We start from the raw sequence: 19,774 nt of genomic DNA, 5'->3' as shown, positions 1-19,774 counted from the left end.
CATCATCCCGCCTGAATACCGCCGCGGTATCCAACTACGCATAGCTTCGTCTGTACAGTAGCCCTAGAGGACGTCATTGCATCGTCTCTTTTTCATGCCAAGATGCCAGACAGACCGCCCACCTCAGCCGTACAAGATGGTGACCCAGTAGCTCTCGCATTCGTAGTCCGGCAGTCGGCCATCGATGCCCACCTCCGCGTACACTTGCAACCACACACCGCAACATCCCGAGGTTGCCGGTCCATAGGGCTCTCATTTTTCATCTTATGATTTTGAAGTCTCATTATGCTCCCTATTACCAGTAAGATAAACGGCGATAACGTCGAACGCCGAACAATAAGCGCACACCCCACCCTCTTCATCAAAAGATCTTTCCAAGCACCCTCGCAACATCACCTGCCGGCTTCGCAGCCGAGCCAGCCTCGCTTTTCCTATCCGCCAGGGGTATCTGCTTAAACACCGTCCGCCTCTTGTCCAGCTTCTCGTCCGCCGCCGCCGTCGGAGCACCGCCGGCAGAAGAAGCCCCCGCTTCCGTCGCCGTAGCCGCCTTGCCGCGCTTCTCCCTCGTCGCAGCAATGCCGTCCAGCACCCGGGCCCTCTCCACATTGCGCACAAACTCCTTGTTCTCCTTGCTCGCCTTGCTAATCTCAGCCCGCATCCTACTCGTCCGCTCCATGTTCTCGGCCGTGATCTGCTCCGTCAGGTGGCGCCACTTGAACCCCTTGAGGTACTTTAGCGTCCAGATGTCGTCATGGTAGTACGAGCCTTTCTTGCCGCCAATGGTCCGCGCGTTGAGCAGCTCGCAGACGGCCTTGGCGTCCTTTTTGCGCATGAACTCGACCCAGCCCTCGGTGTACAACTTCTTCTTGTTGCCGCCGGCCTTGACGCGGCGCGTGTGGGCGGTCGGGTCCTCGGGCGCGAGGAAGATGCGGTTGACCTTGCCGTAGGGCTCGAGGAGGGAGCGCAGCTTCTGGGGCTTCATGAAGGGCGGGATGCGCGAGATGTAGACCACGCCGGATTTCTTGATGGCCTCTTCCGTCGCGACGAGGTTCTTTTTCGTGAGGGGCTTGGAGACGTCTGGGAGGTCTAGCTTTGTCGAGGTTGATGAGGACTTTTTCTTGTTGGTCGAGGTTGAGGCTTCCGCATCATCTTCTTCGTCGGCGCCTTCACCGTCGCTCTCTGCGTCTTCTGCGTCCTTTGTGACGTTCTGCTCTTCGTCGCTAAAGTCGTCCTCGTCTTCGCTGTCGAATTTGCGCCTCTTGGCGCTGCGGCCTCCCTTGCGCAGCTCCTCGGCTTCGGAGTCGTAGCTCTGATCGAGTTCGTCGTCACTCTCGTCTGCGTCGAGGAACTTGTTTCGTTTTTCGGGGGCCATGGTGGGCTGTTATACAATGGCTTATGGGTCCTCAAAAGTATTGAAAATGATAGCAACAGCAAGATCTAATTCCCCTGCTACAGCCTTGTCGGCAGCCTCGTTGTCGGCGGTAATGCAACTGTCGTTGTACAAGATCCTCAATGTGAAAGTCCGCGATCCCAGCCACTGCGCGCGGTTCTGCAAAAAAACAAGAGCGGGCCTTATCGCCAATATCTTATCGGGGGTGGTACAGATTGATTACATCATCTTCTTATCTTACCGCGTTCCCCACAAGCGCGGTCCGGCAGGTCACAGGTGCGGCGGTTGCCCCTCCATGTCATTGCCCCTCCACCTGCCCCTCAGTGAGCTCACGATTCATGAAGGGGGATATCTATGCTGCGAATTGCCTCCTGATCATCATCAACCGGAACTGATTCTCTTTTCTCATTCATACTTTTCTTCAATTTGAACCCTTTGATACCCCGTGAAGAAGAGAATCATCCAATATGTCTGTCGAAGTCCTCAAGACCATTTCCCCCACCACCAACGAGGCCATCCTCACCCGGAATGGCGTCTCCCAGTCCGACTTAGATGAGCTTCCCAACACCGCCACCAAGGCTTTCGAGTCATGGAGCAAGACCTCGCTGGCCGACCGCAAGACCATCGTCAAGAAGGCCCTGAGCCTCCTTCTCGAGCAAAAGGATGACTTGGCTCAAGAGCTTACCGTCCAGATGGGCCGCCCCTGCGCCTACACCGGCGTCGAAATCGCCACGGCGGTGAAGCGCGGCGAGTACCTCCTCAAGATTGTCGATGACGTTCTCACGGACACCGACGGCGAGGCTGAGAAGGGATTCAAGCGCTTCATTCGCAAGGTTCCCGTTGGCCCGGTTCTTGTTCTCTTTGCCTGGAATGTGGGTTTTTGTCTCCTACTTGCGTGGCTCCACCCATTACGTTGTGTCCGCAGCATGGTGGTGAATGTTCCATTGCTGTGAGACAACGCGAACTGCTGAGCCACCACCGCGATACCCCTGTCTCCTTTGCTAACATCACACTCCCCAGTACCCTTACCTCATTCTGGTCAACTCGCTCATTCCCGCGTTGTTGTCTGGCAACACCGTCATCTTGAAGCCCTCACCGCAGACTCCGACCATTGTGGAGCGCGTGGCCAAGGTGTTTGAGGAGGCCGGTCTCCCGGCTGGCGTGCTGCAGTACTTCCACTGTGGTTCTCCCGTCATGATCGAGTCCATCGTGCGTAACCCCAAGGTGAAGCTCGTAGCCTTCACCGGCTCTGTGGCCGGTGGTCTGGCTGTGCAGCAGGCTGCGTCAGACCGTGTTGTCAACGTCGGTTTGGAGTTGGGAGGAAAGGACCCGGCCTACATCCGCAGCGATGTGGACATCGACTGGGCTGCGGCCGAGATTGTCGACGGCGCTGTCTTCAACTCGGGACAGAGCTGCTGCTCCGTCGAGAGGGTGTACGTTGACGACAAGATTCACGATGCCTTTGTCGAGGCCGTCCAAAAGGTTCTCAAGGGTTACGTGCTCGGAGACCCCTTTGATAAGGGTACGCACATTGGCCCCGTCATCTCGAAGCGTTCCCAGGAAGCCATCGAGTCGCACATCAAGGACGCCCTCTCCAAGGGCGCCACTGACGCAACCCCCGAGAACGAGTCCTTCAGCAACCCCCCGCCCAAGGGCAACTTTGTCAAGCCTACGCTCCTCACGGGTGTGGACCACTCGATGACGGTGATGACGGAAGAGACGTTTGGACCGGTGATTCCCGTCCAGCGGGTCAAGAGTGACGAGGAGGCTGTCAAGCTCATGAACAACAGCGAGTTCGGCCTCACTGCCAGCATCTGGACCAAGGACACGGACCGCGGCTACGAGCTCGCGGACCAGGTCGAAGCAGGAACCGTCTTCGTTAACCGATGCGATTACCCCAGCCCAGTGAGTACCCTACAACACAACATGCCATTTCTTGCCTTGGCGATCGTCCGATCTATATTCTGCCCGCTCCGATCACTATCTTCCGTGGTTGTTTGTCTCCGGTCCCCACACTTCCCTCTTGCCTAGCCCGATGCTCCCCCCGCCCCGAACGCTAGAGTTGGCAAAGTGGTTAGAAAGATCCGACTCGGGGCGGGTAGCCGCACGTTAACTTGTTCTTCTCTTTTGTTGTTTTATCTGCCTGCCGGCTTTGCAAACTCTATCAACTTGCAAGTCGTTTTTTTTTCTTTCCCACCAGCCTGCAAGCCATCTTCGTCATCAAGCCACCGCCATCATCCTTCCCCCCAGAAACTTCGGTACTGACAACTCTTCTAGGACCTAGCGTGGACGGGTTGGAAGAACTCCGGCAAGGGGCAGACCCTAAGCCGCTTCGGCTACGATCAGTTTGTCAAGCTCAAGAGCTACCACTTGAAGGACTACCCCAAATAAGTGGTAGTATCATAGCAGTCCTCCTTCGCGTGAGCCCATCTATGCCCGCTCCTACCGGCTTCTCGGTGTCATGTGGGAAGCTTGGGTGAGGAGGAGGGTGTGTTGGTGATGCTGTCGGGATGGTGTTTTGCTTGGTGGAGAGAAGAGATCGCGGCGGGATATGTTGCCTAGATCGAGGAGGCTCTACCTAGTCATGACTGTCTCTGCCAGGAAACCTCAGTCCTGGGTCCCAGGCTTTCTGCTAGACTCGAGCCCACGTCAGGGACGGCGTACGTCAGGGACGGCGTTTCTTCAGCGCACAGGCAGCCGCTTCTCTTGTGGACACTAGTATTGGGTAGTCTCCGAGACTTGACAAGACTTGACAAGCTTGTGTGAAGCAGTGGGCGGCCGGATGTCTGTGTCACGGTTGGGCTGAGCCAGAGCATCGGGGAGGATGCACGATGGAAAGTGGAGTTGCACGATCACGATATTTTTAACGCTTGGAAAAATCAAAGATACCTCTATTTTTTTTCAACCCTCACCTCACCTCAGTCAGCCAGTACCCAGCCAAGGAGCGGACGCAACTAGACAACCTGCCATGTGATGTGACTACTTGTCAAACTCGTATGAAAGCAAAAAGCAGGCACCAAGCGCATGATCAACCCAACCCGCCGACAGCGTCAAGTGTCAGTGTCACTCACGTCAACGGCGTTGGTACGCTCAGATGGTTCATCACGTTGGATTGGAAATCATGCCGTTTGGTGCACGGTAGTGGGTGATCTGTGTGTTCCCACGCACGATCGCTCTGTCTACTGTCTAACCCTTACGTCCCTGATGAGCTGGTACGCTAACCCCCCCCCCCCCCTTTTCCCTCGTGTTCTTGTTCTCCTCTGCATCTGTGTCCATTCCCGACGCCGGCTCCGTGATCCCACTGTAATCCCACGGCCGCGCTCGGAGCATGCGAGTGTTGAAGACGGCCAGGTAAGGGTGGTAGATCATTTCAGCGTGGCAGCGTGGCATGGAGCATGGCGAATTCCGAGACCTAGGCTGTGAGTGGTCAGTTTGCGATGCCGCTGTTACGATGCAGATGCGTTCGTGCGTTTGCATGCCCCGATTGTGTATCCGCTTTTGGCATCTACACACGCTGCTCACTCCCTTCGTTTTCTACGTTTTCTGTGTTTTCTGTCTGGACGTGAGAGGCGTGGAGGAGGCGTGTGCAGCAGTCCGAGGATGGGGACGTGTCATCATTTCTCTCCCCTCCCTTGCATGGCGGATACAACGCACACATAGAGAAATAAGCTCAAGCTCAACACGGAAAAGGCGCGAGGAAAGCATTTGTCTCGTTATCGCAACCGGGGTTTCCCACCCGTGCTGTATCCTCATGAGACGAACGACTTCTTACGGGGTTAGGCTTGTTTGTAATGTTATAAACTCTATGCTTCTAAGTAAGTCGTGGGAGAGTATGGAGTATGAGTAATGTTCTGTTGGGTACGGCAGACACGCACACGACTGTTAAAAGTTTAAAGAGCAGGAGAAAAAGTGAAAATCCACAGCCAAGACAGCTAAGCATCGAAACACCATGCAAGACCCTTGAAACCTGGAAACCTCGAGTGCAAGATCTCCCGAAAGCCTCGTGAAGCTTTCCTTCGTCCGTCGTCTCATCGCATTCAGAAAAAAAGTGACAGACTCTTGTTTAGATCTAGTCTTTTTTCTTCAACGTTGGAGTCAAAAATTGTGACATGTGTGGTGTGTGAAAGTACGGCGCCCGGAAGCGTCTTACAACATGTTTGAAGGAGGCAAGATTTCGGAGGCGAAAGAAAGGGTCATATGGAGGTTTCTTCCGACTCGTGCGAGACGTATTCTGCAGGAAAGCTTGACAATGCTGGTCCATCTCTTGAGTCCTGTACTGTCTCGATTGCGGACAGTATACGAGACCCTTTCACGTTATGGACTCTCCGAATTCTGGAAGCAAACATGAACGATTAGAAAGAGCGTGCGGGCAGGCGGCCGCGCACGCGAGGGATGTCTCTCGAGTTTAAACAATGGAAAGCTTGCGTAGCGACGGCCGAGAACATCTCGAGGATTTTCAAGGATTCGTCTTCATTGTGTGAGTGATTGGTTTTGTTGGAACCCTTTCGGAATCTGTCTCATTGCGGACATGAAACGAAACAAAAGAGTACCGCATGAGGCATACTGTAATCGTTTCAGTGGGAACACGACGACTTTTTTTTCTTCCTTCTCTTCTACGGTACGCCGCAATAAAAAACCGTCGACTTACTCGAATGCGGTCGAAAATGAGAACAAGGATGGAGACATCGTCGGCCGCTGGGGAGGCAAAAGGTGGAAAGGGGGGAGGGCGTGTTCGTTCGTAGGCAATGGTGGTGCTGAGGATACCTCGGAGGGTTTCAGTCGTTTCCTTGATGCTTTCCTCCGTACGGACGCAGTGGCACAAGGTACGGTGCTACAGAGCGGGATGGGCGGATGGGAATAGTGAGGAGACAAGAGAAGGAGTTGAGAATTTACCCTGCTTTCGTGCTTCGCCCCGACGTTGGAGTCTTGAAACTTACCGCAAACGGAATATACGATGGTTTTGATGCTGTGTTTGCCAAGTTTGAGAGTGCATCGTACGCTACACCAGACTTATGAGAGCCGCACGATGAGGAAGAAACTGCCGATGGGGGTTAATTGGGCTCTTGGAGGGGCTTGAAGAAAGAAAGGCCTTGGCAAGTCATCAAAGCCAAGAGCAACTGCCGCGTTCAGCCATGTTGGGGCTACTTGGACGAGGCTATCTTGGGTCGGTGATCCGTCCGTGGTGTTGGTGTTGTCGATATCGATGCATCGGGCAAGATGTCAAGATGCTCGACGGGTGTGTGTGTGTCTCCACTCTCAAGACCGAATTGGCCAATGACTTCCCTCGGTCAGTAGTGGGGCCGTCCGGAGCCGGTCACTTCGGGGTGAGGGACGTGTGGTGGAAGGAAGCGCTGATCTGGAGAAGGTGCGAAGGAGGACGGCGCTGGACGGGACGCTTAGTTAAGCCACCGGAGGCCAGTGCTGAGCGGGAAGGGTGGGGTTCTCTAGTTTGGGGGCAGCCGCTATTCGTAGCGTGCAACTCTTGTGCCTTGCACCACTCCCCATCGGTCAGTTTGATGGTGGCATTCGCTGTCAGGGAGGCTCACGAGGCTCTGTCAGTCATCAGTCAAGCTAACGATGGCTTCAAGGACCGCACATCCGTCGACCGTTGAGTCTTGAAGGTCTATTAGGTAAGCTGGGCTAAATGTTCCTCTCTCTCACAATCTGCCCCAACGCTACCAGCTTACTAACCCATCCATCTACCTATCCTATCCATCAACTCTTGCTACTATCCGCATCCAAACTAGCTCATCAGATCACAGGTTGAAGAAAGACACACACCCCTCTCCACCACTTCTTCACGGATCCCCGCTCTCCCTTCGGCCGTAACTCAGCTGCTGTGGGAGGCACTTGATCTGGAAAGCGGTGCTTCCGTGACGCCGTCTTCTGCCTCTGCCGCGTCCTCCATCTCTGATCCCCCCTCTTGATCCCCTCTTCAAGTCCCGGCAAGTCCCGCTGTGGCATACTGGAGCTTGCGGACGCTAACGAACAGTCGGGTTCGATCCAATGGAAATGGTTTGGCAGCCACCGGGGGGGGTGTGATGGGAGGGGATTTTTTTTCTCTGCAGCAGATCACAGATCCCTCCAAGGCTGGCGGACACGGCGTCGACGAGGCAAGCTGCCAAACCCTTGCCCTGGGACGCGCGAGAGGTCCAGCTGGCAAGCCTGGCAGGGCCCCATTGGATCTGACCAGGGGTTGATACGTGCTGAAAAGCCTCCCCCGATCGGGAAGAAGATGGCCCTGTCAGCACTGGCCCTAGAGGGGCTTTTATTGGATCGAGTCTATTTGCTGGGTTAAATTGGCAAATGGCACATCATTTCACGATTTGGCAGATTTTGGGGCTGAAAGGGATTAGGTATGTCCAATCCCGATATTGAAGGGGGAGGGAAGAACAAACAAACATGCTGAGACGGGCTGGGTTATTACCGGTCAAGACTCTCAAGAGGGTTTTTCGGTTGACCAGGCACGCCGCACATGGCGAACCTGCAGGGGCAAGCGAAGGCAAAGCAAGCATTACAATCCTTTTCCCGCCATGATCTGCCTATTGCAGATTGCTGGGCGAGATGAGAGTCTGCAGCCAAGGGGCCCTGTAAGCTGCAAAGGCAGGGAACAAGCATACGTTCCAAATCATTGGGAATCAATATTCGTGCGTACGGATACGGAGTAGGTACTGCAGTATCGGAATAAGGAATCGTCAGCATCAAATCATCTGCATCATCGGTTCACCGCCATCATCATCATCATCATCATCATCATCATCATCATCATCATCTAGGTGTCACCATCACCGGGGTTCACAATCCGCCAGCTCGGAACCAGTGAGACGCGTGAGAAATTGATAAAGTACAGAGTAAGTGGTTGCGTCTGCTTGGCCCTGCACCTATCTCCATTACTGCCACGCCCTCACGCCTCTGAATTCAGCTTGTAAGCCGGTGGTGTCCTGACGATCCCGCTCGTGTAACTCGTTCGTATACCTGCAGTTGTGGTGATGTATCCGTATCTCATCCGTGTTTTCCGTGTGCAGAAGGCTGCCAGCAACATGAGCACGCACCTACCAGCACTTTCTGCATTCGAACCAACCCGTGATTGACGTTTGGTGATGAGGATCTACCGCCAACCAATTTAACCCCATCCCTTGAGTCCGACGCTGTGCAGCCAGTCCGACAGCCCCAATTCTCCCCCTCCCCCTTCCCCTCGTCCACCGCTTCTTGGTGGGCGTACGCCTGCTGCAAGCCGGCAAGCCGTCACAGGCATGTCCAAAAGCGTCCATCTTTTTCGTTTGCTAAACTCTTCAGGGTAGAGCGTCTTTTGGGGGCCCACGGCCCATGGGACCCGAACTTGGCAAAGTTGGGCGTTAGTTCCATGCAGGTTCGGCTCCTGTTACTGTGAAGGCGCTGCCAGGGCACGCTGGCAAACGCGGATGTGGCGCGGCAGAGAGAGAATTGAGAGGGGGAAACAGACGCCACGACAAGCCCAAAACTTGTTCAGTATCTGCTCTGTGCACTAAAACATCTCACACACGTCTTGCTACGGATACACTGTTGGCTGAGTGCTCTGTGCTTCTCTCACTCTGACACGCTGACAACTTTCTCTGAGCCCAGCGCCCGTTTCCACGCTGTTGTTGCTTGCTGTGTCAGCATCTCTAAAACGGTTGAGGCTGGGAGATGTTTCCAATGCTCGAACTGTGGCTCTCTCTCTCTCTCTCTCTCTCATGTGTCCAAACGAAACGTGAGTCCGTTCTAGGCCTTGGCGTTGAGGCTGTGGAGGCTCACGACTACGACTACGACTACGAATCTACGACAAAAATGCACCTCACCCCCCTCCTGTGCTGTTACGTGTACAGCACATGGTCCATTAATAGAAGCCAAGAGTCTTGGTATCATTGGTGAAGAAGATGATGATGATGCCTAGAGAAATGCTGCTAATGCATCAAGAACCCAAGAGTCACAAAAAGTGAAAAAGGGCTGCACGAAGACCCAAGGAATGCCCAAAGTGTCAGGGGGTCCTTGATTGCATTCCTGCAAATGGAAAGATTTTTTGTTCAGCCCCAAAGGGCACGGGTTTGACCATTGTCGCAGGGGTTCCGCATCGCATTCCAGCTGCTCGTAATCGGAGCAGGGATGGTAATTGAGTAGGTAATTAGTACGGATTGGAGGAGAGGTCAGGTGCTGGAATGTAAACCAGCCTCATTGGAAACTCTGCTGAAGAAAAGAGCGGTAAAGAATGGACAGCAGTTTTGATGGGAGCACTTGGGAGTACGTGGAGTAGCAGGGCTGATGCTACGCTGGAATGGCCGGATGAGATGGATTGAGATTGGAATGCGTGAAGGCCACGCTTCCCACGGCACGAACGGAGAGGAATGCTACTCGAGACTCAAACCTCGAACTCGGCCGGCTCGATACTCGTAACACACGATGATATGTTTCCGAACCTGGAATCCGGTACAAATGTCTCGTCGATCGCGTGTCTGAAGGTCAAACCCGAGTGTCGAGTGTCGAGTGTCGAGTGTCTAGTGTCTAGCGTACGATGATGCCGCCGTATACAGACTCGGACGTACGGATTCAGATTTTTACTAGGGAAACCGTTGTCGTACTACCACTGTCCACATTGGGCCCCCTCGTTAATACCAAGCTCATGCTTCATGCCTCATGCCAAACGATCATCGCGAGAGGGACCTGGTAACCTCAACCCACGATCGCGATCCCGATAGCGACGGACATGAACGGAGTAATACGACCCTCCCAGACAAGGCAGCTCGTAAAACCGAGTGAGAGCCCTATCGTCTCGTCGCGCCAGCCCTGTCCGCTGTCGCCTGAAGATGAAGGGGAAAGCTCCGATGACAAACTCTACTTTGCCCAGCGAAGAAGGTGTGTATCCGTAGTGCAGGTAGCGCTCGGCATCACGCGGGCTTCTGCTGTAACACTCTCGTCCTTGTCCTCCCTATCTGCCCAGGCCTTAAAGTTTCCTAATCCATGCCCCTGCCTTACCTCTTCGTACCCATGCCCCATGGTGATGCCACGCCCAAACCCAATACAACTTTAAATCTGCAGTCGGCTTTTTACGTGCGCAACAGCAGAATATGCCTGCAACTTACACGGCTACACCCCCACTGTAAGGTAGCTTGGGTTGGGCTGCTAGCAGTGGACACACATTCGCCGGCCTCCCACCGGCCCCCGGACTCCGGCCGTCTGGGTTGGCGACAGGCGGGCGTCACACACACACACACACACACACACACACTGCGCGCGCGCGGCGGGGGAAGACCAGGGCAGTTTCGGGGTCGCTTTTCCTTTCTTTCCTTACCTAATTACACAAAATCTCAAATGCAGCAGTGGGACAAGGGTCTGCGTCTAGGTAAAGTGAGAAACAATGAGGGGGAAACACGCGGGCACGGCCGGAGCACATCACGGGGCCTGCTTCGGCGGCGACTGGGGAGTAGAGTAGACGGCGATGTGCCTTTACCCCCATCGGCCGAGAGAATTGGGTTCCCACATGGAGGAGCGATGACAGATTACAGGCCGTCTCGATCTGGAATCCCGCGGAGGCGGCGCGATGAGTCGGCGGGACCTGCATGGTGCCTGCATATCAAAGCCGTCCAAGCAAACGGCCTTTTGGTAAGAGCACCAGTCGCCCGTTGGTAGAATATCGTCACATCAAAGAACCAGTCCAACCGTGCGGGAGTAAAGTAGTAGTGCCTGTCTGTGTGTAATGTGTCTAATTCCAGAGTCCGCGATGACATCCTCTCTGTCCACTCACCAGCCCCGAACCGGCCGACTGCGCATCACTCGGCACCGCAGCACCGCACGTAAGATCCGTAGGGCCAAAAAGGCATGAACGTCGTTGCGCGCGTATTGCGCAGCAGCGTTACGAAGCAACACACCACCACCCCATGACTACACACCCATCCTCCCAATCTTGAAACAAATTCTCGTTTTCTTATTATACAACACAACGGACGGAAAAGTAGCGGTGTGCCGTATGAGTGAGTGAGTGAGTGAGTGAGTGAGTGTCGAGTTTCAGATTCGATGGGAGGGCGGGCAGTCAACTCACTTGCACACTCAGCCCTCTCAGTCAGTCCGAACTCTCACTCTCACTCTCACTCTCACTCTCACTCCCACTCTCACACACACACACACACGCTCGCGGCTCACTTCACTGCCCAGCGCAGGGCTCCGCAACTTGCAAGGGTCGCAGGGGATTCCATTCCAACCAGGGGCTGCCGTTCGGCGATCAGCGTACGGCCGGCCGTCTGTGAGCAACTGGAGAGTCTCCTCCCCCACGCGCACGCGGCGATGATGATGATCTTCCCCCTGTTCCCCTGTCCGTCTCGTGATTTGGGGAATTTCCCGGCGTCCCTGATCCAATGCTCGATCCAAACACGGAGTCGAAACTTTTTTCTATTCTGCCTGGTACTTTTTGCAGCAGCTCGTTTTCGTCGTTTTGTTTCACCAGGGAGTAGGTAGGCAGTGACAAGTATTCTTCATCAACGTGGACACAAAAATGAATTGGAAACTTTGTTGCCTAATCACCTGATGCCGTTTGACATTTCATTTTGCTGCGGTACAGTCAGCCCACGTAAGATACCTCTTTTCAAAACAACCGATATTGCAACAACGTCGATGCTCAGCCCAAAACGATGAGCCCCATCGTGCCTCTTCTTCTCAATTCCATCATCAACCATTCCCAAAGAAGTCGCATTTAACCCAGCAAGCGAAATAAATCTGTAGCAAGGCAGTAGTGTCAGTCATCGTCGTTATCGGTAGGCAGTAGCTTGTAGTTCCCATCGCCTCTACGTCCGTTGCAATGGATACACACCCACTCACGAAATCCCCTGCCTCACTCCCTCTCCTCCACATCCTTGCGGACCATCGCACTTAGCCTCTCCCGCCTAACCATGTTCCGCGTCCGTGGCGTCCGTGGCGTCCGTCGGCCGACGGACGGACGCTTTTCTTTGGTCGACTTTACGATGGCATGCGTTGCGTTTGTAGGCGGTCAAGTCGTGCCAGTATGGTTGTTCCTGGGAGTGCGATTCTGCACACGGCAGTTTCATCCCACATCTCTCCTCACTCTAAGTCTTGGCCGTACGCACAACCACTCACACCCCCTCCCTCCTCCACCCTTTCCGCTCCCCGACTTTGTTCTATCCTCCCTCCCTCGGATGCTTTTGGGCATTGATGAGATGACTGGCACACCCAAGGGAGTCACTTCCCGAAAGTCCACGGCGAAGGACAGAGAGGCGGACGGGGACGGGGACGGGGTGTATGGCTAAGAGCCTGGAGGTGTGAGAGAGAGGGAGGGGGGAGTGGAGCTGATGGATTCATCGGAGGAGGGGGCGTGCGATCGTTCCCGGGGACGTACGTGCCTTACGCACGTCTTCAACATGCTAGCGCGGCACACCCTCACCCTCCTCCTCACTCACTCACTCACTCCTTGCTTCTTTTCGCTCGTCACACACCACACACCATGGTTGAGTCCACCGATCTGGGAATAGATATATGATTCTGCTCGCTTCCCACCCTCTGCTCCCGTTGCTTCTTCCACCAGCATTCAAATCAACAACAAGATCAAATTAAACAACGATCCAATAAACCAACCAATCTATACCCTTGACCATCAGATTCTAAGGCTGAGCCTAACCTCCACCAACAAGAACACCAAGGAACCAGAGAGCTGGAAGAAAAAGCAAAGAATTTCAGGAACACCGCAAGATTAGCGGGAACCAGATCCACGAGACAAGGGGGAATCACTTTGGATATATCACCACTCATCTTCCCGCATCTTCGGAAATCTCGAACATCAACAACTTGAAGAATCATCCCTTCGATCACCATCAACAAACAAACAACACGTCTTATCCCCTGTGTACACGACCGCGGCGCTGGAGTTACACACAACATCAGCATATAATACCACCACATCCGCACCCAACATCCTCAACCACAACCACCACCACAATGCAAAACGATTCAGCCATGCACTCCAACGACGGCTTCAAGGTCTTCCTCAACAAGGTGATCCGCCGCAACAGAAAGGAGGTCAAGCAGCGCGGCTCCGAGATCTCTGCTCCCTTCAACTTCCAAAAATGCGACCTCGACCTCGCCGGCATCAGCGCAGATGAGTAAGTCTACAGTCCGCTCACTGCACATTCAATGGTCAATATACTAACAAGTTTCCTCTAGAATTGCCATGCTCAAGGAACAAGCAGTCGCCAGCCGCATCGGCATCGCCGACTTCGACTCCGACTTCCCCGCCCGCCCTCTCTTCTCCATCCAGCCGGTCATGTCCAGCGCCTCCATCTCCACCGTCGGCAGCTCCTACAGATAAATGGGTCTCCAGCAAGTCTCACACAACTACATCTCAACCCTCAATCTCCTTTGTCAACCAACACACAACAACTACAACATCACTACAGCACACTACTACAACTATTCTAATGAGAGCTGGACCTAATGGAGCTGCAACCGGAACACCCAGGCTGGTGTGGAGGAAGATCTTTTGAGCGTTTTCTTTTATGATTACTAGCGACTGCATGGTACTATGATACCTGGGATGAACATTCTAAGCAAGCGATGGCGTTTATGGATGGGAATACTCGTGGCGATGACTTCAAGTCATGCGCACATTTGAGAGAGAGAGAGAGAATGCTTTTACTTGAAAGGAACGATACCACTAGGTACGCGAGGGAGGCTACATGCCGAGGGATCAGACTAGGGGAGCGGAAGAAGAGGTCGAGACTCAAAGTCCGACGATGAATCAGATAAAAATTAATCATAACAAACAAACATCTGCTCCACTTGTCCAGTCTTTGTGGTGCCATGGTGATCAAGTGAACTCTACTTCATGCTTACTTCGAATTCTTGATGCCATTGCTCGTAGGGTGTTGGACCGATCCAGGTTATTCCATCACCATCATCATCACCCCTTTTCCCAGGACTCGTACATTTCATGTACTCAGGAATGTCGCGTTCTTTTCCCAGAATATTGCTGTATGAAATCCGCAATCGACCTACCTACCTACACCATGTCGGGGTTTGGATATCAAGGATGCCACTATCTTCCTAAACGACAACCTCCCCTACACCTTTGCTTCGAAGCCTTGAGGCTGCTGTTTTCCGAGTTTTGCATCGAGGAAGGCAAATCTCCTTCATCACCACCATCATCCACCCAAAACTCCTTTGCTTCCCTTGAAGTTATGATTGCCGCCGCATTCTTTCCCCCGCACCTAGATATGTGGAAGTCACCATAGACTCTATGGTGACTGGACCTTTGCAATACTGGGTGATAGATAACGAGGATGCCTTCATCTTCTGTTAAGAGGCACTCAACTCTCATCTTTATTTCGCATCCTTCTTGTCTTCGAGCGTTTGGTCGAGGAAGGCACACCCCCATCGACGCCACCCTTCTTCTCCCCAGGACTTGTACCTTGATGTGTATAATCAACCGTATTGTTTCCTAAAACCTTGATTTATGAAAGTCAACCATCGACCCTCGCAATAACTAGACTGTAGATGCCAAGGATGGCCATCCTCCTCCGAAAGAAACGGAAAACCTCCACTTCACCTTCACTTCGGACTTTTCCGAGACTAGGTTGCCATCGTGATGTGCCGTAGTGATGATCAATATCCTCCCTTAGCCTTTTTTTTTTTTTTCAATTTTTAATTTTTTTTCATCGAAACCCTCGAGACTGCATGAGTTGACAATAAGAACTCGTTGTATTTCCCTACTTACTGAGCCAACTAAGTCTGCTTCTACGCGGAATGTCGAAACTTGACATTGACAACCCTTTTTCTTGCGCCCGAAAAAGGAATGATGTTTTGTGCATGTTGTTTCTACGAAATCCATTGGTTTTTGAGCATCGGTATGAATGAGATCCGGCTTTCACAAAAAAGACTACACAGTAATTACGATATACCTAAAACACTGCAATACCAAGATTACCATTATGCACAAAACTAATGGCAGAAAAAAGTTCAAAGCTGACATAGCCAGTCTGTCGACTCTTCATAGACTTGACCTATCCTCTCCACCAATCTAAAAAGTTGATCTGGAAATACTACCATTGTGAAGGAACTTGCTCCCATGTCAGCATCTAATGTTCTCGAATAGCTATCAGCATGCAAGAGAACACCACTTACGGAGCACGATGATAGCACCGCGTCTTCTGATGTGACCGATTATACAACAAGGGCATAATTATACGGTGTTATTTGTGATATTTCAGTGAAGCTCTGCTCGCATCACTTGACTAGATAGTCCGAAGCATCTCACGCAGAAGAACCTCGTCATAGAAGGTCTACTTTTACTTCACTCTACTAGCAAGCCGCGAGATGATGGTGTACTCTTACGCGATATACAGACCACCATTCCTAGATTTAAGTCAGATGCCTTTATAGTGGGAAATGACAGATGGTTCGAGATTGTTACGTGGAGTCATGCCCTGGAGCGTTTGGTCGTTGTAAGCGGCGGGAATAGGTGCAGAGGACAGACTTGCAACTTCATTTCCCATGTCAGCAAGGGAATTGCAACTCTGCAGATACTCAATATGGTGTGTAGTTTGTGATTGCGTTTGTCACCTGTCAGTAGCCCAGGGGGGTCGCGTGTGTCGTTCAATGCAGCAAGCTCAGCCTTGCATGATCCCTGATGCATCGTGCAACACCACGCGTATCCGTAGTCCGAGATGATCGGCTTTCCATCTCGGAGCCACTTTGTTAAGTCCACAGTGGACCTGTGGCAAACAGACATGTGCAAACTGCAAACGAAAGACGATCCAAGTCGGGATGCTGCGTAATGAATAGCGCAATGCGTCTTCCCTGATGCTAGTTCTGCACGGCACCGCTCGCACGTTATGAAATTTGCACGCTGCGCCCCACGTGGGAAAGCGTGAAGTCGACATGTCACCATGTCAAGACTTGGGCTGGAGTCCGCTGGACTGGGTACGGGCGTCGATCCTCCACAGCCCACACCGAGGTCCCGAGCCGACACATCTCGGTGACAGGCGGAGGTGAAATCCCCGGACGGGCGCAGGTTGCAGCGCATTAGGGGCGGGTGATGAATAAGCCGCAAATCCCCTGGTCGAACCGTGGTGACGGCATCAGACGTGACCAGGGCACAAACGGGAACAGGACCAGCGGGAGGGTAGCGCCGCTACTGTATCTCTAACCCGTCGGCGGCGGTCGGCAAACAGAGGACATGATGGAGGCACGGGGATAACCTCTCGTTCAGTCCGCAGTGGCGGAGGTAAGCCGGCTCAACCAGAAGCCCGTTCCTCCGAGTCTGACGTGCCTGCGTTCGTGAGCCTTCGGAGCCTAAAGGGTTCCAACGGCGAGTACCTGCGCTTTGCGGCGCACATCATCCATGGTCATCCATGTCTGGCGGGAAGCTTGTGCCTGACCGAGATCCTGTTTTAGGATCTGTGAGACTGTGGCTCTGCGCCGTGCCGCAGAATTGATGGCGGCTCTTTTTCGTGGAGGAATGGCCTCGTGATGTGAAAGGTTATGAGGCGCCCCCACGGGTTGCGGGAAATTTAGGTGCTTGACCACGGTTAACAGGCTGTCTGCTACGGATAGATGCCTGGAAAATGCTGCCGGTTGTGTGTGCGTGCCTCGCCAATTGCGGAGGAGGGGTTCCCGGGGCATCTCGATTTCTCGGTTTCTCGATTGTCTCGACGCGTCGCGTCTGTTAGGGCACGACATTGACAACGTCTGCCATAGTAACGACAGGGAATCCGATGAGCTTTCACACCGCTAGGCCAGTTTGACTTTTTGGCCCAATATGGCTCCCGCTGCCAGTTGACGAGACAATTGGCAATGAAGATCTTATCGCCATCTCCGGGCCGTGTTCGAGATTCAAAGAAATGCGGTAAGTGGCCCTTGAAGCAAAGGGTCCACGGGGACTTGGAGGGGCAGATTACATTGTCAGTTTGGGCGCGCCGCCATTCGTCCGCGGATGCAAGGGATGGGCGACGGGCAGGCATGGGATAGAAAACTACGTATCCGTAGCAGGCTGGGTCTCAGACTCTCAGAAAAGGAGTCAAACCAGGGGTTGCAAGGAGGGGAATTTGGAAATGCGAAAAAAGGGTCGAAATTTGATGCTGGCTCGTACTCCGTAGTATGTTGTTTCTTCTTCCGCTCGTGTTGCTGGCGGCGGCGATCCATAGCTTGGTGCCAACCCTCACTTCACCTGAAGTCAACGGTTGTGGCTGGGGGAGCGTTGTTGGCAATGTCTGATCACAGGTAAGAGGTTCCTGCTATCCAGAGGTTGTAGCTGGCCAGCTGTGGCAGTCTTACCATTGAGTGATAACTCCAGCCACGATCATCGATATAGAAAATAGGAGACGATGGGAGCTGAGCAAAGGGTCCGCCTCAGCTATCATGGCCCCTGGATAATGGATTTGGTGTTGAAAAAAATGCGTGCGAGGATGGGAATTTGGTGGTGAATCACCAATGGGTACGACTAGCAGACGCTACCGGCGGGGAAGTACCGGAGCAGGGGGGGGCAAGTGTGGACGGTGCAGAGTTGTGCAGCCAGTGGCGGGCGAAACACAGCAATGGGTGGGAACGGAATGGAAAGGCGGAGCTGGAGGCAGCTTCCCGACAGGACGGAACTGAGCACTTTGTCCTTCCCTGAGTGGCTCCCAAGTGGAGGCAGGAAGGGCTCCCCGACCATCCCGCGCCTTCCGGCTTCTCCCAGCATTACACCGCCTCTGATTGGCCATAGCCCGTGCACCATCTATTCGCGTCCACGACCTTCCAACTTGGCTCAGCCAGGGGAGGAGCAGGTATCCCGTACCTTCCATCCGGACAAACTCATGTCAATTGGACAGCCCCAGGGAAACATTGGAGATGGACCACATGCATTTCTGTCAAAAAGTTCAAAACGTCTCCAGCCTTGAAGCGGCCCCACGCAATCCAGTGTACTGGTGCCGGTTTCTTCTCGCAGAAGGGGGGCCATTGGGTGGAAGACATCAAAGAGTCATCGGCCTGATTTGGCGATCGCCTGGACTCGTGAGCCCTGGGAGGCCCCCTTTGGCCTGCCCCTGGGATGCAAGCCCCAAATTTCCCCGTGTTTTTGGTAGTCGTGTGCGTTCGGGCGTTGGACAAGTTGACGCTCCAGCGCAGCTTTAGACCGTTTCTTAGTACGAATATAGCTGGGCCTCTTTTGATGCGCAGCGATGATCAATCAATCTCGCGTCCTCAGGCGGCAGGTCAGAGTCGTCATCTCGCTGCGGGAACCATTTTGGAAAGCCGAGGGAGGTGAGGGGCCCAGAATGAACTTGTGACCGAACGGGCTTTTCAAACTCGCGACAGCTAAGTATCTTTTGCGCCTTCGACACCTCCAGTATCCGTACGAACACCTATGACACGCTTAGTCGGCCCCGGAGCGTATACTATACGTATCCGTCCCGTCTCCGACTTCATCTCATTCCGTATTTTTACACGTCGTCACCTGTCAACTTCCAAGGCACAGGTCAATGGAAGGAAGAGGCAGATCTCGGGAAGAATTGGACGTTGAGGCCACCTTCCTTTCTGTCTATCCCCTTTCTCAGTCTCTGTCTCGACGTCGTAGCTAGAGTGCCAGATCATAGGTAGCTCCGTAGATGTACTGTCAGTGTCAGGGCCCATTCCAATCACCCAGCATTGCTTTTTCAATGCTTGGTCCGGATACCCAAGTACGAACAAGGGAGTGAGCCACAGCAAAACGAGGCTAGAGAGCGTGGCCAGCCACTCAGAGGTCGCAAACAGTTCGGGGTTTGCTGCCTGAGTCATTAATATCAAGAAGTAGCCACAATGTATCCACCCATAGAAAATGGCAGCAACAAGTCACCGAAAGAACATTGGAGCCCTTGGAAAGCTGGAAGGAGCTACTCGCCCGGACGGACACAACGGCCTTAGTAATTAAAGTTCCCGAATCCACCCTTGGCCGTCACGTACCCGCACCTCTCCCGCCAGCGCGCAACATGACTGGACGAGGCCGGCACAGTCCATGCGAGAGCTCCGAATCCACGCGAACAAGTTCCCCAGTCTTTTGCGCATATTCTTGTGTGTGTTTTTCCAAGTTCTCTCGAGTCTCGTCTGTCTCTCCTCCAGGTTCCCTCAATGCCAGACTGACTGACTGCCAGTGAGACTCAATGCAAAGTCCCTCGCCTTCGCCTTGCTTCCTTTCCCCTGGCCTGCCACTCGCCCTTGTCTAGCGTGCCCGTAGCTGGCCCCCCTTCTGTTCCATTCTCCATTCCTTCCAGAGTCTGAAAGAGACAGCCGTGACGGGCGAAGGAGGGAATCGAGAGCCGTGGCCGGTGGACGATCCGTATTAGCTCCAGCTGAGGTGGCAGAGGCATCAAAGTACCTACCACAATGACAGCCGCAACTTTCACACTGTAAATCACG

At 53.5% G+C, this 19,774-nt stretch overlaps 6 protein-coding genes across 6 annotated transcripts; 3 read left to right on the top strand and 3 right to left on the bottom strand.

The window, feature by feature from the left end:
• Positions 1-255: 255 nt before the first annotated feature.
• Positions 256-1,502, bottom strand: BDP81DRAFT_417498 (uncharacterized protein). Its single transcript, XM_060589627.1, has one exon. It carries the CDS (start codon positions 1,370-1,372, stop codon positions 362-364), a length of 1,011 nt encoding a protein of 336 aa, XP_060449433.1. The 5' UTR covers positions 1,373-1,502; the 3' UTR covers positions 256-361.
• Positions 1,503-1,639: 137 nt separating this feature from the next.
• Positions 1,640-3,877, top strand: BDP81DRAFT_123430 (aldehyde dehydrogenase). Its single transcript, XM_060581632.1, has 3 exons — positions 1,640-2,262; positions 2,411-3,295; positions 3,668-3,877. The coding sequence occupies exons 1-3, from the start codon at positions 1,858-1,860 to the stop codon at positions 3,779-3,781; spliced, it is 1,404 nt and encodes a 467-aa protein (XP_060449432.1). The 5' UTR covers positions 1,640-1,857; the 3' UTR covers positions 3,782-3,877.
• Positions 3,878-5,967: 2,090 nt separating this feature from the next.
• On the top strand, positions 5,968-6,643 carry BDP81DRAFT_417495 (uncharacterized protein). The gene has a single exon (XM_060589626.1). The coding sequence runs from the start codon at positions 6,136-6,138 to the stop codon at positions 6,352-6,354; it is 219 nt and encodes a 72-aa protein (XP_060449431.1). The 5' UTR covers positions 5,968-6,135; the 3' UTR covers positions 6,355-6,643.
• Positions 6,644-12,922: 6,279 nt separating this feature from the next.
• On the bottom strand, positions 12,923-13,617 carry BDP81DRAFT_123385 (uncharacterized protein). The gene has a single exon (XM_060581631.1). It carries the CDS (start codon positions 13,307-13,309, stop codon positions 12,956-12,958), a length of 354 nt encoding a protein of 117 aa, XP_060449430.1. The 5' UTR covers positions 13,310-13,617; the 3' UTR covers positions 12,923-12,955.
• On the top strand, positions 13,364-13,715 carry BDP81DRAFT_310047 (uncharacterized protein; the record flags this gene model as incomplete). Its single annotated transcript, XM_060583597.1, has 2 exons — positions 13,364-13,509; positions 13,571-13,715. 2 exons carry the CDS (start codon positions 13,364-13,366, stop codon positions 13,713-13,715), a joined length of 291 nt encoding a protein of 96 aa, XP_060449429.1.
• Positions 13,716-18,567: 4,852 nt separating this feature from the next.
• On the bottom strand, positions 18,568-19,262 carry BDP81DRAFT_417484 (uncharacterized protein). The gene has a single exon (XM_060589625.1). It carries the CDS (start codon positions 19,154-19,156, stop codon positions 18,833-18,835), a length of 324 nt encoding a protein of 107 aa, XP_060449428.1. The 5' UTR covers positions 19,157-19,262; the 3' UTR covers positions 18,568-18,832.
• Positions 19,263-19,774: the final 512 nt, after the last annotated feature.

Source organism: Colletotrichum phormii, assembly GCF_030913505.1.
Source record: "Colletotrichum phormii strain CBS 102054 chromosome Unknown BDP81scaffold_3, whole genome shotgun sequence".
Taxonomy (NCBI): Eukaryota; Fungi; Ascomycota; class Sordariomycetes; order Glomerellales; family Glomerellaceae; genus Colletotrichum; species Colletotrichum phormii.
The sequence above is the reverse complement of the archived record's forward strand: the minus strand, read 5'-3'. Positions and strand labels throughout refer to the sequence as shown.

Coding starts and splice junctions, on each gene's coding strand:
- BDP81DRAFT_417498 (XM_060589627.1), bottom strand. CDS start 1,372: ATGGCCCCCGAAAAACGAAACAAGTTCCTCGACGCAGACGAGAGTGAC.
- BDP81DRAFT_123430 (XM_060581632.1), top strand. CDS start 1,858: ATGTCTGTCGAAGTCCTCAAGACCATTTCCCCCACCACCAACGAGGCC. Junction 2,263..2,410: donor TTGTTCTCTTTGCCTGGAAT/GTGGGTTTTTGT, acceptor CACACTCCCCAG/TACCCTTACCTCATTCTGGT. Junction 3,296..3,667: donor GATGCGATTACCCCAGCCCA/GTGAGTACCCTA, acceptor CAACTCTTCTAG/GACCTAGCGTGGACGGGTTG.
- BDP81DRAFT_417495 (XM_060589626.1), top strand. CDS start 6,136: ATGGTGGTGCTGAGGATACCTCGGAGGGTTTCAGTCGTTTCCTTGATG.
- BDP81DRAFT_123385 (XM_060581631.1), bottom strand. CDS start 13,309: ATGTGGTGGTATTATATGCTGATGTTGTGTGTAACTCCAGCGCCGCGG.
- BDP81DRAFT_417484 (XM_060589625.1), bottom strand. CDS start 19,156: ATGACTCAGGCAGCAAACCCCGAACTGTTTGCGACCTCTGAGTGGCTG.